At 39.1% G+C, this 17576-nt stretch overlaps 2 protein-coding genes across 2 annotated transcripts in view; both read left to right on the forward strand.

Moving 5' to 3' along the window:
• Positions 1 to 2249: 2249 nt before the first annotated feature.
• On the forward strand, positions 2250 to 10731 carry LOC119904005 (splicing factor U2AF 35 kDa subunit-like). The gene is made up of 8 exons (XM_038720358.1): positions 2250 to 2325; positions 3642 to 3729; positions 4675 to 4741; positions 6855 to 6904; positions 7731 to 7829; positions 8060 to 8193; positions 10271 to 10363; positions 10446 to 10731. Exons 1-8 carry the CDS (start codon positions 2282 to 2284, stop codon positions 10552 to 10554), a joined length of 684 nt encoding a protein of 227 aa, XP_038576286.1. The 5' UTR covers positions 2250 to 2281; the 3' UTR covers positions 10555 to 10731.
• A 1051-nt stretch (positions 10732 to 11782) lies between these two features.
• The window catches only part of LOC119903997 (cystathionine beta-synthase-like), a 12466-nt gene continuing 6672 nt past the window's right edge, over positions 11783 to 17576 (forward strand). The window contains exons 1-5 of the mRNA XM_038720346.1: positions 11783 to 11940; positions 15395 to 15695; positions 16040 to 16146; positions 16371 to 16505; positions 16644 to 16723. Coding sequence (XP_038576274.1) covers positions 15403 to 15695; positions 16040 to 16146; positions 16371 to 16505; positions 16644 to 16723 — 615 coding nt within the window. The 5' untranslated portion in view covers positions 11783 to 11940; positions 15395 to 15402. The remainder of the gene's footprint in view (positions 11941 to 15394; positions 15696 to 16039; positions 16147 to 16370; positions 16506 to 16643; positions 16724 to 17576) is intronic.

The raw sequence follows: 17576 nt of genomic DNA on the forward strand, positions 1-17576 counted from the left end.
CATCGGCTTCATCATGTCTTGCCAGCGTCTGTGGTTCAACCTCTTCAAGCTGACTTCCTCTCCCCTCTCCTTTCCTTTCATCTTCACCATCTGCGCCTCCTGCAAACTCATGCGGACTTGTGCACAGCGGTGTGGTTTCAGAGGATATACACTGCACTACAGAGGAGCGTTGGCCTCCAGAACTTTAATACCCACTCTGTTGATGTGTGCGTGTGGTTGCTATCAGGCAACACCATCAACCTGTGGACTGCTCGTGTCAATGAGCCCACGCCACCAAAATTACACGTTAATTTTAGTTGTCACGTTTAGCCTGTAAAAACAGTTGTGTAATGATTTCTGCTGCTCTAGAGGGTGCTTTGTAAAGTTTGAAAAAATAACCCTGATGGTGTCAGAGTTGAATTGGTGTGATTGATCTGTAATATAGGAAATCCAGTGTTTTGGGGGTTTGACCTATAATTAAGACAAGTTGGGATATTTCTGGCTCTGCTGCTTCCATAAGTATTTTTAATCTATCGATTGTAAAACCCTTAAAACTCTCGAGGAATAAGCACAGTGAATGGAAGGTAAAGGAAATCTTGGAAAATACTGAAATAAAAAGGCTGCATTCAAAACAGTACCAAAATAAAAGTTGACTACATCAGCATTAGTAAACTTCAGGCTCACTTCAGTGCCCAACATAAAACTAATCATTCTTATACTTTTAATTGTACAATGTGTACAAATTGAGTCTTCTTTCCACCTTTTAAGTCATTCTCCCATTAAATAGAGGGCAGCATATCAAATATCACATCATAACTGCTGCTAACTGCCGTTAGCGAGTTAGTTCAGTTAGCCTTGCAGTTAACTTAATATCAAGGTGAATAACAGCGGCTCTGACCAGGACAATGACAATGACGCAGCAGGTTCAGGAAGGAATAGAAGAGGGTTAGATGAGCGAGAGGGAGGTCAGACATCAGAGAAGCTGCAACAGCGTGTAGAGCCAGAATATTTTCACATCTAACTTGGTGAATTCAGGGTTTATCTTGACCAAACCAGAGTTTGTGAGTGTTGGAACAGTGGAAAACTAACCAAGAGGGTTGAGTTTTATTTTCTTTCTGTCTGGTTAATATGAAGTGTGTTTTATGATGAGTTTGTTCAGTGAAAGAGAGAAACTTGAATTCAGAAGGTGTACAGTTGTATTTTTCTTTTTGATAAGAAAAATAGATGTAAGAATATTTCCTTTTTTGACATTTTGTTTATTTATTGTATTTGATTTGTATGTTTTATATTTACTATACACGTCAGAGAACTGTAGTGGACAAAATTGTAAAATCATTCTCTATGAAATGCAGTAAATTAAAACGGGAAATACTTAAATCTTGTGTACAATCATGAAAGGGAAGAAATTAAACAAGTGAAATTGCTGATTAATTGTGGCAACATCCTCAGGCTATTTGAGCAAGGAAACAGGTAGGCTTATGTGCAATAAAAGCATGGGTAAAGTCTCCTAATCAGGAAATATACTTAATTAGAAGTCCTACATCAAAATTTTACCTACATAAAGTACATTAGTTAAATTTAGACCCACCTTCAAGAAGTTGTCACATTATGTGGCCTGACCCCAACAATGCGTTAATGAGCTTAATCTATGTTTTTTATTTAAAACATGTAGCTGTCAGACATTTTTAGGGGAATGCTAGTAGAATATAAAGAAGTATTCAGATCACTTTACTTGAGTAAAAGGTACTATACCAATTACCAGTAAATGAAGCATTCAAAATTTTACTTAAGCTAAAGTAGGCTACAAATTATTATCAGCAATATACAGCATTCTCAAAACTAAAAGTAGCTATTCACACTTACAGACTGTTATAGCCTATATATTAATCTTTTGGACTATTAGTACTGATGCACTTAACTAATTTATATCCTGACTAGTTTTATTTATAACAACGCACCACATTTGATAAGTAGAAGAAAAAGGAAATACTCAAGTAAAATAATTTAGGCCTACTCACCTGTTGTTGTGTAGGCCTACATGTCAGGGGGAAATAATAAAATGTAAAATTACAAGTAATTGATTAATTGTAGCGATATTGTGTGGACATTTCAGCAATTAGTCCAGCGGTGGGGTTATTTGAGGGAAGTAGAAAATCACTGTTGAGAAAAAATACTTTTTTCTTGAACAACAGCGCGTTTGTGTGGCGTTCGGGGTCAGTGCAAGTTGTCGGGTGGTAACAACTGCGCAATCGCCATTCTTTTACGTAATGACGTACTTGACTACGTCTCCGACGAGCCGAAAATGGCGGAGTACCTGGCATCCATTTTCGGCACAGAAAAAGACAAGTAAGTTTTATTTAATGTTTCTTTTATTCAGCGCTTACAAGATAGGTTTGATACGAAGTGTTTTTGCTGTGGTTCTTCATTTCCAGCGGGATTCGTTTTGTTGCCGCAGCTCTTTTGAATATCCTAGTCAAGCTTAATTTAGCAACAGGAAGCTAACAGGAAGCTAACGCATTGAATGAAACTCAGGAAGGAATCTTAGCTCATCTGCAGCTACTGTGTGTTGTTGCTTTGCGCCAAAATGTGTAATTTTACAAAATTTTCAAAGGTGTTTTGGTACATTGGAAGTATATTTTGTAGGTTATTAAATAGCCTGGCGGCTTGTAGCTCGATTAGCTGTTTAATGTTGTTAGCAGAGTAACTGTTCTGCTTAGGCGGTTTGTTTTGTTCCGTGTCACCGGTGGAGTGCAGCAAAAGGCACCCTACACATTTGCGGTTAATAAAATGTTTGCGATTTACAGAACTAAATATCGCTATAGTTCATTGTACATTTGTTGCAACAGTGTGACGATTATTTGAGTAAGACTACTGGGCATACAAGTAACAACAACAGATAACGTTAGTAAAACAAAACCGGTAAAGTTAAGATGGCCAAGCAGAGGCATCTACCGTCATGTCATTCATTCAAATAAGTGGAGGTACAATATGTTTTATCACTTATCTGATGTTTAAAATTTAAACCCAATAAATGATTTGTGGTAACTTAACTTGTGTTTGTTATTGTATCGTGATATATCAATGATGTAATACTTATTGGACTAACTTAATAGGTGTGTAATAGGTATCTCTAGGATAACTCTGGTTTTTATTTTGTAAACAAATCCTATGAAAACCAAGCCTTCACAGTTATTTGCTACAAGTGTTGCCTGTGTATTCAAAGCCTGATATAGCTTATTCCTCTCTGCCATAGAGCTCCATCAGTGTCAAAAAAAAAAACCACATCAGTGAGCCACGCCATTGCCCTGGACGACATGTTCTACAGTATGATGAACATTGGCCTGGTGCCCTAAATGCTCAGTAGTGCACAAATAATATTGCTAAATGTAGTTCCCCCAAAACACACTACTTTCTCTTGTTGTAGCAAACTTTTCTCAACACTACAGTGCATAGTTCTTTTTAAGAAATGACTTGACTATATATTTTTAACCTGAACTTGGAAATGGTAACTGCAGATAGGTTAGAGAAATATAGAAAAACACAGTCTTTTCATGGAATTTGTTGACAATCACAAAAGTAGAATATTGCTAACAAATCCTTTGCCGAATTAACTGAAAAAACAATATACTATGTGTATGATGAAACTATTTCTTATTTTTCAGGGTCAACTGTTCCTTCTATTTTAAAATCGGAGCTTGCAGACATGGAGACCGCTGCTCGAGATTGCACAACAAACCAACCTTCAGCCAGGTGAGGATCCAACCAAAGTGTTTCTCCCGAAATGTATAAAAAGTGCTGTAATTTCTACATTGGTGTAACCAAAATGTATAAAAATTCCATTTGATAAGTACAGTACAGGGGCAGAAGAAGAATGATTGGGTGACCTGCTGAACTTCATGCCAAAACATTCTGTCCTCTGACTTATCAAGGCGCACACTCTCTTCAAAGGTCATAGCCAATTCAACCAGTGAATACTGTATGAACTGTATTCTGCAAATTATGAAGCAGATTTGTAATAGATGAAAATGTGCAAGGTACATTTTAATGAAGTATATTGGCTGTGTAATCTCTCATACATGGATTCATTTGGCTTTAGTGCTGATGTGCACTGGGGATGAGATATTTCTTCAGAAGTTTGTTTTGTAAATAATAGGTCATGGGTGCGTACTGTGAGTTCTGCAGAAAGTGTTCCAAACCCATATGATTATTTTATTTTTTGGTTAATGTGTTAGAATGTTCAGTAAGTACTTATGAAAGAAAAACATACTCTGTCAGTCATTTAGTATTATGTCAGTTCTTTTTCCCAGCAGTTGTATTTTAGAGCTTATGTTTTGCAATTATGAACTTCTCTAATATCGCAGTTTGTTATTTTTTAATGAGATTATACTGGGTGGATGAAGGTGGTTTACAGAGATTATGCTGAATGATCTTTTGTGTACAAGTTGGAAAATGTCTGGCGCTCAAATGGAGACTTGTTGCACCCCAGGCTGGTTTACAGGCCAATATAACTTCACTTTGGCTTTAGGAGGATGTCGATGTATGGTTGAGTGGAACCCAAAAATTGAGTATACCAGACATGTGGTAATCATAGCTTTTTTTTAACGTTTTAAAGCATCTTGTGCCTGCATGACTATCAAAAAGATGTAAACAAGCTAAGTAGAATCCTGTCTGACCACATACTTCTTTGTTCTGCAGACCATCTTGATTCAAAACATCTACCGTAATCCCCAGAACAGTGCACAGACGGCCGACGCTTCTCGCTGTAAGTAAAACATTTGTCAGCAACCATCTGTTACCAAAAAGTGATGCTCACCTATAACTACAGATTTGAGGTACTGCTTCAGCCCTATCACCTAAGTCCCGAACCAAAAAGCACAAACGCCTGCTTCTGATACTTTAATTTCTCATCCCTGTGTAGCTGAGCTGTCACTTGACTCACTCATTGCAACTGATAAGTATCTGAACAGTGACAAACACAAACAAGGCAAACGGGACTTACAGATTGTGCTAATTGTGGTAAGAAAACTTAGAACTGAGTGCAGTTAATGGGTTGAGCACTGTCTAGTAGAGCTGAAGCAGTACCTCTCATAAAGGTAAGTGTGTAATGGGCTGGACGGCCGTAGAATTGACTTGTCTGTTTTCTTTTGGGCCCCACATTTAAATCATGCATTCAGTAAATTTGAAAGCATTGCAATCACTCTGCCATTAATAAAAGGGACAATCTTTGAAAAGTAGTGTTACTTCAGCATCAACTACTTATGTTTTGCGTTCATATCATGAATGTTGTATGCAGATGCTGTTGAATGCAAGTGCCACAATTCAGGGCAATCTGAAATCTTTAAAGTTTTTGTGTACCGTGTAAGCTCATTCACCTCCGTTCAGCCCCAAATAACATAACTAACAACTCTAGAAACTCATTTATCAGCCAATAAATGTGATCCATCCTTTTGAATGACCTGCGTTATGCAAGGTTGCGTCAGAACAGTAACGTCGGTAGAAAATGTTAAATGAAATTCACGGTTTCATATAATGCATGAATTTAAGAAACACAGTGCGAGACCAGACAAAAGAGAGCGCCGTTCTTAAACTTTTCAGCTTGTTAAAACATCACCTCTGGATCATCGTGTATTTGAATTTTCTTGTTTTTCGCCTCTAAAGTAAAACTTTCAAATCAATTCTTTTGACCTACTTTCTGTATTCAAGCTAAACTAAACCCACATGTTTATGCCATAGTCTCTAACATAAAATGGTAATTTAAAAAAACAACCTAAATGTCGGGGAAAGGGCAAATATCTCAAAACATAAAACCCTGAGTGGTGTGGGCAATGAGTGTCACCTCCATCACATAATTAGCCTGAACTCACAAGAAGTAATAAGTAAAGAGAGCAATTTACTGACAGAAAAATTTCTAATCACATTTTTTTCTTCCCCAGCTCTTTATTTTGGTTGATTTATGTCACAGAAGTTTACGTTTTGTATTTCAGACCATTTCCCTCTTGAACATTTACCTTCATAACCTTCAAAACTCTGCCCAGTCTGCTGATGGTTTACACTGTAAGTTCTCCCTTCATTTGCAGGACCCTCCAGCACTGACTGCACTTATTTTACTGTATCACACCTCCCCACATAAATTTGGCTTAGTGTAGGAACATGTCCTGTAACGCATCACATCATTTCCTGGATATAGCAATACAGGCCACATGCTGTTTTGCATGTTTTCCTGGCCTAACTACCAGAGTCAGTGTTGTGCAGTAGTGTGCACAGCTTTGGTATCAGATCCGTCTTTTTGCTGATGTGAAACAGATGTGATAGACATACAAGTTATAATTAACTTACTTGTTTCTGTGTTCTTTGCTCTACACTTACCAGTTTTACAAGTACACTTTTTTGCCTCTGATTCATTGAAGCAGGTTTCTACTAGTGCTGGCTCAGCCTTAGATAATTCTCCCTCAAGTAATAGCCAGGGGTCGTCATGAAGTAGTAAAACACGTTCTGTGGTATCACGTCATGGCTTCCTGCACATAAATGTACATGTAGTTACACAAACTGTTTTGTAAAGAATGTTAAATATTGGCAAATCATTTAAAAGTAAATCCCCACCTGCAGGAGAAGGCTAAGAGGGGTCAGCGTGAGCGCTAGTTTTTACCTTGTTTCTGTGAAATAGGGCTTGTGAAAAGAGATGACTAATAACATACAGACTCTTTTACCTTTTTTGATCTATGTTTACAGGGTGTAACTATTATAGCAAGGTGTATCATGTTATGTTGCTACAGTTAGATTTGTTTGTTAAAAGCTAACAGTGTTACACAGTCCATCTTTTACCCCCGGTGTCCATCTAGCTTTGCCTTGACTGTCCCCTTGTTGACATTTTGTAGGTGCCGTCAGCGATGTGGAAATGCAGGAGCACTACGACGAGTTCTTTGAGGTGAGTGACCTTTTGTGCTGCTGCCTTGTCCTGATTCTACACACGTCACACCTGTTATCTGCCTTTTGACATTGCTCAAATGTGTCCAGTTTGCGCTGAAGCAAGAATAAATTAGGAGGCAATATTTACACAGCAGAAATAAGCTGTACTGGTACTACTTTTACTCATGGGATATAGTACGACAAATTGAAATGTTTTTATTATAATTGTTGTGTTATTTGAAAAATAAAAAGTTGTCTTAATTGTGACCTTATTAATAGGTCATGACAGTGTGGCTGAGCTCATTCTAGACAATTTGTGTGTAAAAATCTAAAGCTCTACATGTTTAAAGATGAGCTAAGATGGTTGCAGGTTGTTAACATTTCTTGGCTGCTTTTGAGATGAAATGTGTTGAAACAAGTGGCAGAATTTCAACACTCAGCTCATGTCTAAACATATCCCCCTAAAGCAGCATATGATCAAAGTCTCACTTCAGCGTTTTAACAATGGGGTTGGCTAAACTCCACACAACAATATGACTCATGTTCTGTTCAACAGGTTCACAAAAATCTAAAATATGAGTCATATTGTTGTGTGGAGTTTAGCCAACCCCATTGTTAAAACGCTGAATTTAGATTTTTGTGAACCTGTTGAACAGAAGTATTGTTTCCTTCTGTACCCAACGTATATCTAAACATTACCTCTACAAGGTTTCCCCCCAGGAAACTGGTTAGCCAAGGTGCTAGACTTGGCTAACAGGTAATAATTTTAACATACAGTAAAACGTAAGAGATCAGAACTGGTTGGACAGGCTAATTGTTTGTCTCCTGTCTTATTTCCGACACAGGAGGTGTTCACAGAGATGGAGGAGAAGTATGGGGAGGTGGAGGAAATGAACGTGTGCGATAACTTGGGCGACCACCTTGTTGGCAATGTCTATGTAAAGGTTGGTGATCTAAATGTATTTATGAGAGAGGTGGAGCGAGTGCAATGAGATTATATAAATAGATTTCAAACAGACTGAATTCAAACAGAACACATTTAGTGAGATCTGAAGTGATCACTTTTCCTGTTGCTTCTTAGATTTTTCAGTATAGATGCATTGTCTGTTGCTGCTAGTTATTACTTATCCTAAGCTATCCTTAGTTATCCTAAGTTTGTGTCCTCTGTGTGTAGTTTCGGCGTGAGGAGGATGCAGAGAAAGCGGTCATGGACCTGAACAATCGTTGGTTCAACGGCCAACCCATCCACGCAGAACTCTCCCCCGTAACTGACTTCAGGGAAGCTTGCTGCCGCCAGTATGAAATGGGGTAAGTAACACTTGGTAAACTGTAGGAGCACTTTACAGTACCTAATGAAGTAAAAAATAAATAAATAAAAAATTTGTTTAAATATAATACATTTTAAAACAACGTATTGCTTGAAAAGGTTTTTTTATCGTGTTTTTTTTTTTTTTTTGACAAAAGACCTTGTCCCACCTAGAAAAACCCAGCACATGACCAATTTAAAACTTGGTCTGATCTGCAGATATTAAAGAGGTGGTATTATGCTCATTTTCAGGTTCAAAATCTTATTTAGGGGTTGTACCAGAACAGGTTTACATAGTTTAATTTTCAAAAAACACCGTATTTTTCTCATACTGCACATTGCTGCAGCTCCTCTTTTCACCCTATGTGTTGTATGCTCCGCTCTTGAGCTACAGAGTGATGCATCTTACTTAACAAAATCTTTGTTGGGAGTTGCACATGCGCAGTTCCCAGGTAAGGACTACTAGCCAATCAGAAGCAGAGAAGGGCGGGTCGTAAGAAACAAGGTAGTGTGATCCAAATCAAAGCCGCTTCAGACTGCGACCGTAACCTAGCAGATGGTTTAAGTTTCTCACAAGTCCACAACCACACAACATCATTGTTCCACATCTTACCGTAAACCACTACAAAAATCACCATATTTCAACTCAGTTTTACATAAAAATTGGCCAAACAATTTGAACGTTTGCTCAGTAGCTTTCACATCGGGTGCAACATTAGCATTATAGCTATAACTTTAGCTGTGTTAGCCAACGTTTACAACAACTCCACGCTTGAAGAGTCTGTGTAGTTACATTGCCGTGTTTATTTTAAATATAATTCACAACCAATAAAGCATACTTACAGGTTGTGAATTTCCAGGCCCAAACATAGTCGGAGTTGCATCGTCTTTTAGGACTAAATGTTAAACTGTTGCCGTTGTTCTGACGATCTAACATTATGCTGCCTTGCCGAAAAATGCTACCATAGCCCAAATCGGCTCTACTTGGCCCTGCTCCGTTTTCCATTGCAGATAGTACCCAGAGATACTATGTGGTCGTCATAGTGACGCCACACACAACTGCCGTGACGTAATGTTCAATGCAACACACACACCAGCGATCCACACAGCTTTCTCTTTTTTAAGTTAAAACGTTTCATCTTTCCTCAGAATGTAAAGACAGATAAGCGGTATGAAAACCTTCCAGCTGTGTTTTCCTCTGCTGTTGTTGCTGCAGCGGTCTGTGTGACGGCGGGAGCAATGATGATGCAGTGAATAGTGACAATTCTCTCTGACCAATCAGCAGTCAGTCGTGTTTTCACGTTACATTTTAGTATCCCTCAGCTGGCTTGGAACCTCGAAGGAGATGGGAACTCCCTTTGGGCTGGACTTTGGGCTTTTTCACTTTGCAAACCTGTTACATGCACAAAAAAGATATATAACTCAATAAAGGAGAGGGGAAAAGCCAAAAAGCATAATACCGCCTCTTTAAACAAGAAAATGGTAACCTCATCTCGCAGCTGCTCAAAAAGTTACTTTACTTGTATCTTCATTAAGAAACATTTGTTGTTTATCATTATTGGGATATGAACAGCCCTATCTGTACATGTAGTACACACTGCATGTATCTGAAGAAACTTCCTCTATTTGTAAAATGGGGTAAATCGGGGGCCAGAAGGAATGTTTACCCTGGGGACCCCTAGCAGATAAATCAGACCATGCCAGCAGCGAGATGAAGCTGTCCTCTGCATTTAGCTTGCTAGCTTGTCATTCCAAAATGCAGTGAAAATATACCAGCTGCATGGACACCGTGTGAACTGTCACAGTTTGTATTAAATGCAGAGATAAACTTTGTCCTTGCACAGTGGGAGGAAACTTGTGATTCTGTCCTGTCCCTCAGTGTGTTTCCATTGGGGCAGGGGTTGTTTGCTCTGCCTGTGATAGAACTAGATCAGTGTGGGGGGAAATAAAGATCAGATGTTCTCCTTGGTGGGCTGGCATGCTCCTCGGCATGTGTTACTAACAGCCAACTTTTCCTCGTGGCACTGATCCACCAAGTGCAAGCTCAGCAAGGTCCCTTCATGTGGTGTTTCCCTACAGAGAGTGCACCCGGGGTGGCTTCTGCAACTTCATGCACCTTAAACCCATATCGCGGGAACTAAGAAGGGAGTTGTACGGCCGCCGCAGGAAAAGGTACAGCCATCTTGAGAGTGAAACTTTTATATTTGAGAATCCGTTAGAATTAGCAAACTAATCTTTTCTTCTCTCCCCACAGGCACCGCTCTCGCTCGCGATCCCGGGAACGACGCTCCCGCTCCAGGGACAAACGGCGGGACCGAGAGAGGCGAAGGTCGAGGGACCGAGAGCGCTCTGGAAGATTCTGAAGGAAGACGAGACTGATCCAATGTCCCACCAAATCCCTCCCTTTTACCCCAGCAGTGATGACAAAGTTATTTTCTTTTTTGGTGAATTGTTGAAAGCGTTTTTCTTTTTTTCCCCATTTTTTAAGACGAGCTTGTGTCGCTTTCTCAATAAAACAGATTTGTAATTCTGCACTGGCACCCCTTGCTTATATGAACATCAACCCATTTCTTATGTTGAGAGCTTTTATACATGGAAGGAACTTGCATTCTTATGCAGCTGTGGAAACAACAAACGTGGCTAATTGGTGAGGCCAAAATTGCAGATATTAAAAGTTTGTGTCAAAATACTGAGGGATTTCTGAGTGCTTTCAAAATGTGTGAAGTAGACACATATATAATGTCTGCCAAACTTTAGATCTAGCTTGATGAATATGTAATTGTCCGATCCTGTTCTTGTAAAGATTTTATTATTGAAATTTATACTGACTCACCAGCTACTTTGTCATTTAGTGCTAAAAATAGGCGCCAATCCTTTTTCAACCGGACTTAGAGCTCCTCTCAGACTTGGATAATCTTTAACTTTTAGTCGTATATCTCTAAGTGATAACAACTGGTTATGACAGATCTTGGATTTATTTTAGATTCACATTAACCACATTCATAAACAGAAATAACAGTTTTAAAAGTAGACCAAGAATTCTATTTTTAATCTATTGATTAAATAACATACATACAATATGTATACAACTATACATACAACTATATTGCTGCAAATGTATTTGTTTATACCTCTAAAACATTGATTACTATCATGCTTGCTCATAGTTTTTGCTATTACACTGTGAATGATGCAATATTAACCAAAGCTTGATCAGCCAATCATAAGGGCCTTTCCCCTTTTCCACTGAGGAAAGGAGAGTTTGCTTGGCAAACAAATAAAACGTAATGCCTTTTTGGTTTAATACATGAAGATTAGATGTTTTAGGCTGAGAAACTTTTTGTCACCCTTAAAGAAGTCTTAAACCAAGCTTTAAACCATTACTGGTCATATTAATATTTTGTGAGTAACAAACTGCTCCTGATACGTTATCAAGACATAACACGCGTCAAAGTGCGTGCAGCGCTCGTTATTAAAAGGTAAACAGATGTCGTGGGCAACATTTAACATGGGTGTTTAAACCCATATAGAGAAATTTGTGCTGTGATTGGTGAAGCCCACCTACAGACGCCCTCGTCGCAGCCAATCGGAGAGCGACTTAAAACTTTGCCTACGTCCTCCCTCTCGTTTTGTCCACGTGCGTCGTCACGAAAACCGTTGTCTCCGTAGGAAGTTGCTCAGCGGCGTCGGGCTCGGCTGGTGTGTACATCTGGACATCTCTATTTTCTTCTATACCTTTAATTCAGCAGGTGAGTGGGAATTTATAAGTAGGGGAATCATAAACCGACGGTTGATACATTTATTCGAGTGGGTTATCGCATTTGGTGACTGAAAGCCGCTTGGTTGGTGTTTCTGATGCAATGTAACGTTACGTTAACGTCAACTGCGCAACGTTAGTTCAGATATTTGTTGGACTGCTATAAGCTAATTTGGTTCGGTTTATGTTTCAGCTTATTTGCTGCTTTCAATACACGCAATATATCTTAATGTTATGTAACTGTTTTCCATTAAGTCTTACGGTTACGTTTCTATTTCTCTTTTTTTCAGTCAGTGCTTACTGACTGTTGTTTAACAATTCCCCAAAAGACAACCAAGCTGACGAATTTAAATTCCTCCGATGTCTGTTTTTTGCTTCAAAAACACAGTTGTTGCAAATTTAGGGGTGCCACTATCGATTGATTTCGTTGTAGCCTGATTGAGATCTGCCAGAAATCTCGATTAGGGATTTAGTCTATAAAACACCAGAAAACACTGGAAAAAAATCCTATCACAGTATAGTAGGAATGCAAATCCCAAAGAATATCAAATATAGCATACCATGAAAAGCAGCACATTCTCACGTAGAGCCATCGCATATTAGGCATTTTTGCTTGAAAAACAACGAATCCAGTGTCACAAAGACTGAATATTTATTTTCTCTTGATCACTAATTGTTTCAGCTCTAGCATACCAGCTCTTATCATTATTCACTTGTAATGGAAATCTATCCTTTAAGTGAGTCTACCGAAAGAAAGAGTTCAGTACCGACTATTTTAAGGGTTTTATTCTTTTCAAAGGGTCAGACATGCATACAGAGTGCAAACAGTCAGCAGATTGTGAGACAAAGAGCCAGTGAAGAAACAGGTGAATTAATACTGTAAGGGTTTTACGCAGCTGTTTCTGTTGAGCTACTTTCTCATGGGAACCTTCACCTAGCTGCAACATAATAACTTTATCAAACACTACACAGTGAAACATAAGCCTAATAATGCAGCATTAAGGGTAAACATTAAAATATAAAATTTCCATCTCACACACTCTTTTCCTGACAGTCAAAAAACGTTTAATCAGTGGTCATACATGGGTACTTGCATATAAATTAATAGGGCCTCCTGGTGGTGTTTCCAGGTGTACATGCCTGCAGTTTTACATTGTGTTCCAGCTTTTTATTGTTTGGCCTACCATTTGTTATGGCTGAGTGACTATCTGTCTGCTCTTCTTGTGCTTTTGATTTTGGTTGTTTTTTTGCTGGCAGAGCAATCATCTAAAACTTGCGCAATTATTTTTTAATAGCCTTAATCGTAAAGGGCTGCTATAGAGTAATCATCTCTGAGACTACTGGACATGCCAAGGGAGATTAGAAATGCCATAACTTAAGCAGCTAACCAAGTCTGATAAGGTAAGTATATGAAAAGGATTTTTCATGAGATTAGGTTGGATGTTGCCAGGCTCAGATCAGGTGATTTTTGCACTTTCTTCGTATTTGGGGATTTGATTCTTGGCGTTAGTGTGGCGTATTAAACAAAAGTTGAAGTTTCTCATTAAATCCTCCTGCAAGTCTCCATGCAACCTGGGCTCAGTGCCGCATGTGCTCTCACAGAAGATCATATTGCCCCTGTTGAACCCTGTAAGTCCCCCTCCCCCCATCTACACACAAGCATACCACCTCCTCTTTCCCACATTTACCACAGCAGTGTAGCCAGCATAACCTTAACTAGTAGCATAAAGAGTCATAGTGAATGCTGAGGTCTGATATCAGTAATTGAAGTTACATGTGGGCAGGAAAGTAGGGTTACCCCTAAGATTGGCTTCTGTTTCTTTTCTATTTTGAGAATAGATAATCTGCTGGGTTACCACTTTAAAAGTAAAACTGCATCATAACTGATAAAAGTTATGGAAGAAAAAAGGCAAAAGTATTCAATTCAGTGGGGCTTTATTGGCATGCTGTTTTCTGATGAGAAGTCCTACCTTACCATACTCTTTACTACAAATGTGTTACTAACTCTAAAGCTGCATATCTCCAGGCAGTTTTCTCTCTCATGCACAGTTGTTTGCTTAGCAGGATGTTGTTGGTTCGCTGTGTGGACACCGTATAGGCTCTTAGTGGACTTAAAGAGGGGCCCCAGTTTTAACAGCTGGCCCCTTTGTGTGCACTGTCTGTTAGTGAAGGTTCATCTGCTGCCATTTCCAGCAGGCAGTGGGGAACGTAATGGAGGTATTAACAAGTTGAGCAAAGATCAAAGCGTGTAGGGCCTTAAGCATTGGGAGGCATCTGTGTTTAGTACTTTTAAATTTTGTGAAGTAGTCTCATTACTAATATTGTTGTCTAAAGGGCTGCAACTAGCGACCATTTTCATTGCAAATTGTTCTGTCCTTTAGTCATTAAAATACAAGAAAATGGTAATAATACCCAGAAGTTAATCGCATAAACAAAGAAACAGCAAATCGTCACATTAAAGAATTGATCAATTACCAAAATAGTTGAATATTAGATAATAGATGAATATTCTGTCAATTGACTAATCTTTTTTTCAGTCCCTCCTCGCCTGCCACACCGGTAAGAATAAGTCATTTTCTGATCCTGTTCTTGCAAGGTTTTATTATTTAAATTCAAACCGATCCACCGGCTCTTTTATTATGTAGTAATATCCCAATTTAGTGCTCCTCTTTGGCTCACTCAGAGTGGTAATGTTTAACACCCTGCAGTATTGTCCTCCAGTTTGAAATAGTGTTTAGCATTTAGTTATATATTTGACTTTTACTACATTTTATAACTGGAAATGAGTCATTTTAGGTTTACATTCACAAAAAAGGTAATCTGAGGTGGATGTATAAAAGTACATGTCTGCAAATTTATCTTAAGCAGTAAAAAGTGTTTCACTCCTAAATCTGGAATCATGACTCAACATGACTTTTCTGTCATTCTTCTAAAACTCAATCCACACCAATTTCTTCATACACAGTGATTTTCTTCTCTACAGTGAATGGATGATGCAACTTTAGCAAAAGCTTGATCAGCCAATTGTCTGGCCCTTTCCCCTAATCCACCTGCCCGCCCTGTTGAAAGCAGAACTTATTTGACTAATTTGTTTGCTTATCATGACTATGTTAAAATGTTAAGTAATGAATATGTGCAGGACTGAAACCCTCTAAAGGCGGGGAGGGAGCAACACCTGCATTGTGTGCTGCCAAAGCTTCTCTGTAAGCATGAGGAAGCTGTTTTTTGCCAGTGCTCATATGACTCAGCATGAAAAGAAGAAAGGAGTGGTTCAGTGTTTGTTTTCCACTGGGTTCTGCTTATATATGCTAATATATCAATGTAGTCATACATAAATGTAAGCTTTGACCATATGTAATTTGCATAATTTCCTTGATACCTGAAGATGTCATTCGTCACAGATGTTGTTGACAAACTAGCATAACCCCGTTTCCTGTTTCACCCAGGGTAAACCATGCCGTCAGTGCCCTCATCCAAAGAGACCACCGTCAAGGCCCCTGTGTGCCCTCATGCTGCCAAGCAGCTCAACCACACCAATGGAGAAGGCAAACTCCGGGAGGGTTCGTTCCCGCTGAACGGAGCTGACAAGCTACCCGCGGTGGACACTGAAGAGGCGAACAGAACCATTCAGATCAACACAAAGAACACTACTCCCGAGAGGAAATGGATCCGACCGGACCTTCCCAGCCGCTGCACATGGAGCCTGGGAGCCTCGAAAGCAGATTCCCCTCATGTACAAGTTCCAAGGTCAGTCTGAGGTTCAAATTTCCACCGCCCTTACATGTGAAATAATTGAGTATGCAGTTAAAATGTTTGCTTGACCAAAGAACATTTCAATGTGTTTGGGACTGAACTTTATACAGATATCAATCATTATCTTGTTTGTCTAAACCAGTGACAACCAGTTTCACATCTTCTGGGGAGTGGCACATATTAAACAAACACAACTCTCCTCAAACCAGTGATAACAAATTTTATAATGTCACACTTGTGAAAATAGGATAAGTGTTTACATTAGATGGGGTAATTTATCTTTACTTTGTGAATGTAGTTCTCTTTGCTGAATCACTGTTTCCACCTTCTCCTCCCAGAACTGTTGCTCCAGCCATTCTTCCAAACATCCTGCACAGGATTGGTGACACTCCCATGGTGCGCATCAACAAGATCCCCAAAGTGTTTGGACTCAAATGTGAAATACGTGAGTCACAGAGCACTAAGGCGAGACACATTCTCAGATCAGACACACTGACACCATGTAAACACGCAAGGGGTGGGGTCAGATGTGTTATCGTTGAGGATTTGTTATGAATGGAACAATTGAAGGCGGTTAAGAGTCGATTGCATAATTTTAACTCACTGAATCAACTCCAAAATGGATTTTAATGTAGCCCTAGAACAAATCTTTGTGTTGTGTATTCGTAGTGGCTAAGTGTGAGTTCTTCAATGCTGGCGGCAGTGTCAAGGACAGGATCAGCCTGCGGATGGTGGAGGACGCTGAGAGAGCCGGAATCCTCAAGCCTGGAGACACGATTATAGAGCCCACCTCTGGAAACACTGGTAAGTCACAGCATGTCTTTGTGCTCATGCATGTATGTGTTGCTATGGTGGAAAGGGTATTTAAAGGTATGAATAGTATGTCTATTAGTTAATCGCAGCAGTGTTGTAAAACATTTGTGCGATATATCCTGTTTTTAGGTATTGGATTGGCCCTGGCTGCAGCTGTGAAAGGTTACCGCTGCATCATCGTCATGCCTGAGAAAATGAGCATGGAGAAGGTAAGTCCTCTGTCATATTGAATCTGTCACTCAGTCCCAGTATCCACACTTGAGTTCTATTAAAGCCCACCAAGTCCCTGCTACTTCTGCTAATTGCAGATTAGGACTGCACATTCTGATTGATTACTATTAGCTATAATAAAGTTGAGTGTGTGAGATTTGGCCAGAATTTACGTTTCAACGCTCTCTAATCCAGGAAATCATTAAAAGCTTAATTTATGAGGGTATTATAAAGACCAGCTCTAACATAACGTGATTAGAAAAGAGCAGAGGAGCAGAGTTACCTCCTGGCTGAGGGGGAGCAGGAGGTGAAATTCTGTTTTGGAGCATAAAGCCTGGAATTACACATTGTACCTTTTTAAGGTCTCTGATTTATTTGTTATGGGGTCTTTTTTTGTTTGTTTGTTTTGTTAAACAAATTCTGGGAAAAGGTTATTTGAGTGGTTAAAAAAAGTCACTTGTGTCTTTGTTGTGTTTTGTGAATTCTGTTTTCAACTAATGGACTGACAAAGCTGCTGATGTGTTTTGAAGCCTTCATGTTTCACCTTGATGCCCTGATGAAATCTTCATAGTCCATTAGTTAAAAAATAAAATTTACAGAAACAATCAAGAGATGAGCAGATTTTTCTTTAGATTTGTTTTTACCACTAGGTTGATGCCTTTTTTCCTGAATTTGTTGTGGGAAATGTTGTTTGTTAGGAGGCCGAGCACACAACTGAAATTCAATTTAGGAGAAGTACACCTGTTTCCTCCTATTCTCTGATAATTACTTTTTTAACCCATTGTATTTCAGGTATGCCAGTGGTCTATTACAACACTATAACCTGTTTTATATTATGGTGATATTTAAAAT

Source organism: Micropterus salmoides, unplaced genomic scaffold, assembly GCF_014851395.1.
Source record: "Micropterus salmoides isolate LMB-PRFRI ecotype aquatic unplaced genomic scaffold, ASM1485139v1 Ms_hic_scaffold_1, whole genome shotgun sequence".
In the NCBI taxonomy this organism is placed as follows: domain Eukaryota; kingdom Metazoa; phylum Chordata; class Actinopteri; order Centrarchiformes; family Centrarchidae; genus Micropterus; species Micropterus salmoides.

What these genes read in the sequence shown, in the direction of transcription:
- LOC119904005 (XM_038720358.1), top strand. Translation starts at nt 2,282, where the DNA reads ATGGCGGAGTACCTGGCATCCATTTTCGGCACAGAAAAAGACAA. An exon ending in TTCGGCACAGAAAAAGACAA is followed by an intron (nt 2,326 to 3,641) that starts GTAAGTTTTATT and finishes CTTATTTTTCAG; the next exon opens with GGTCAACTGTTCCTTCTATT. An exon ending in GACGGCCGACGCTTCTCGCT is followed by an intron (nt 4,742 to 6,854) that starts GTAAGTAAAACA and finishes GACATTTTGTAG; the next exon opens with GTGCCGTCAGCGATGTGGAA.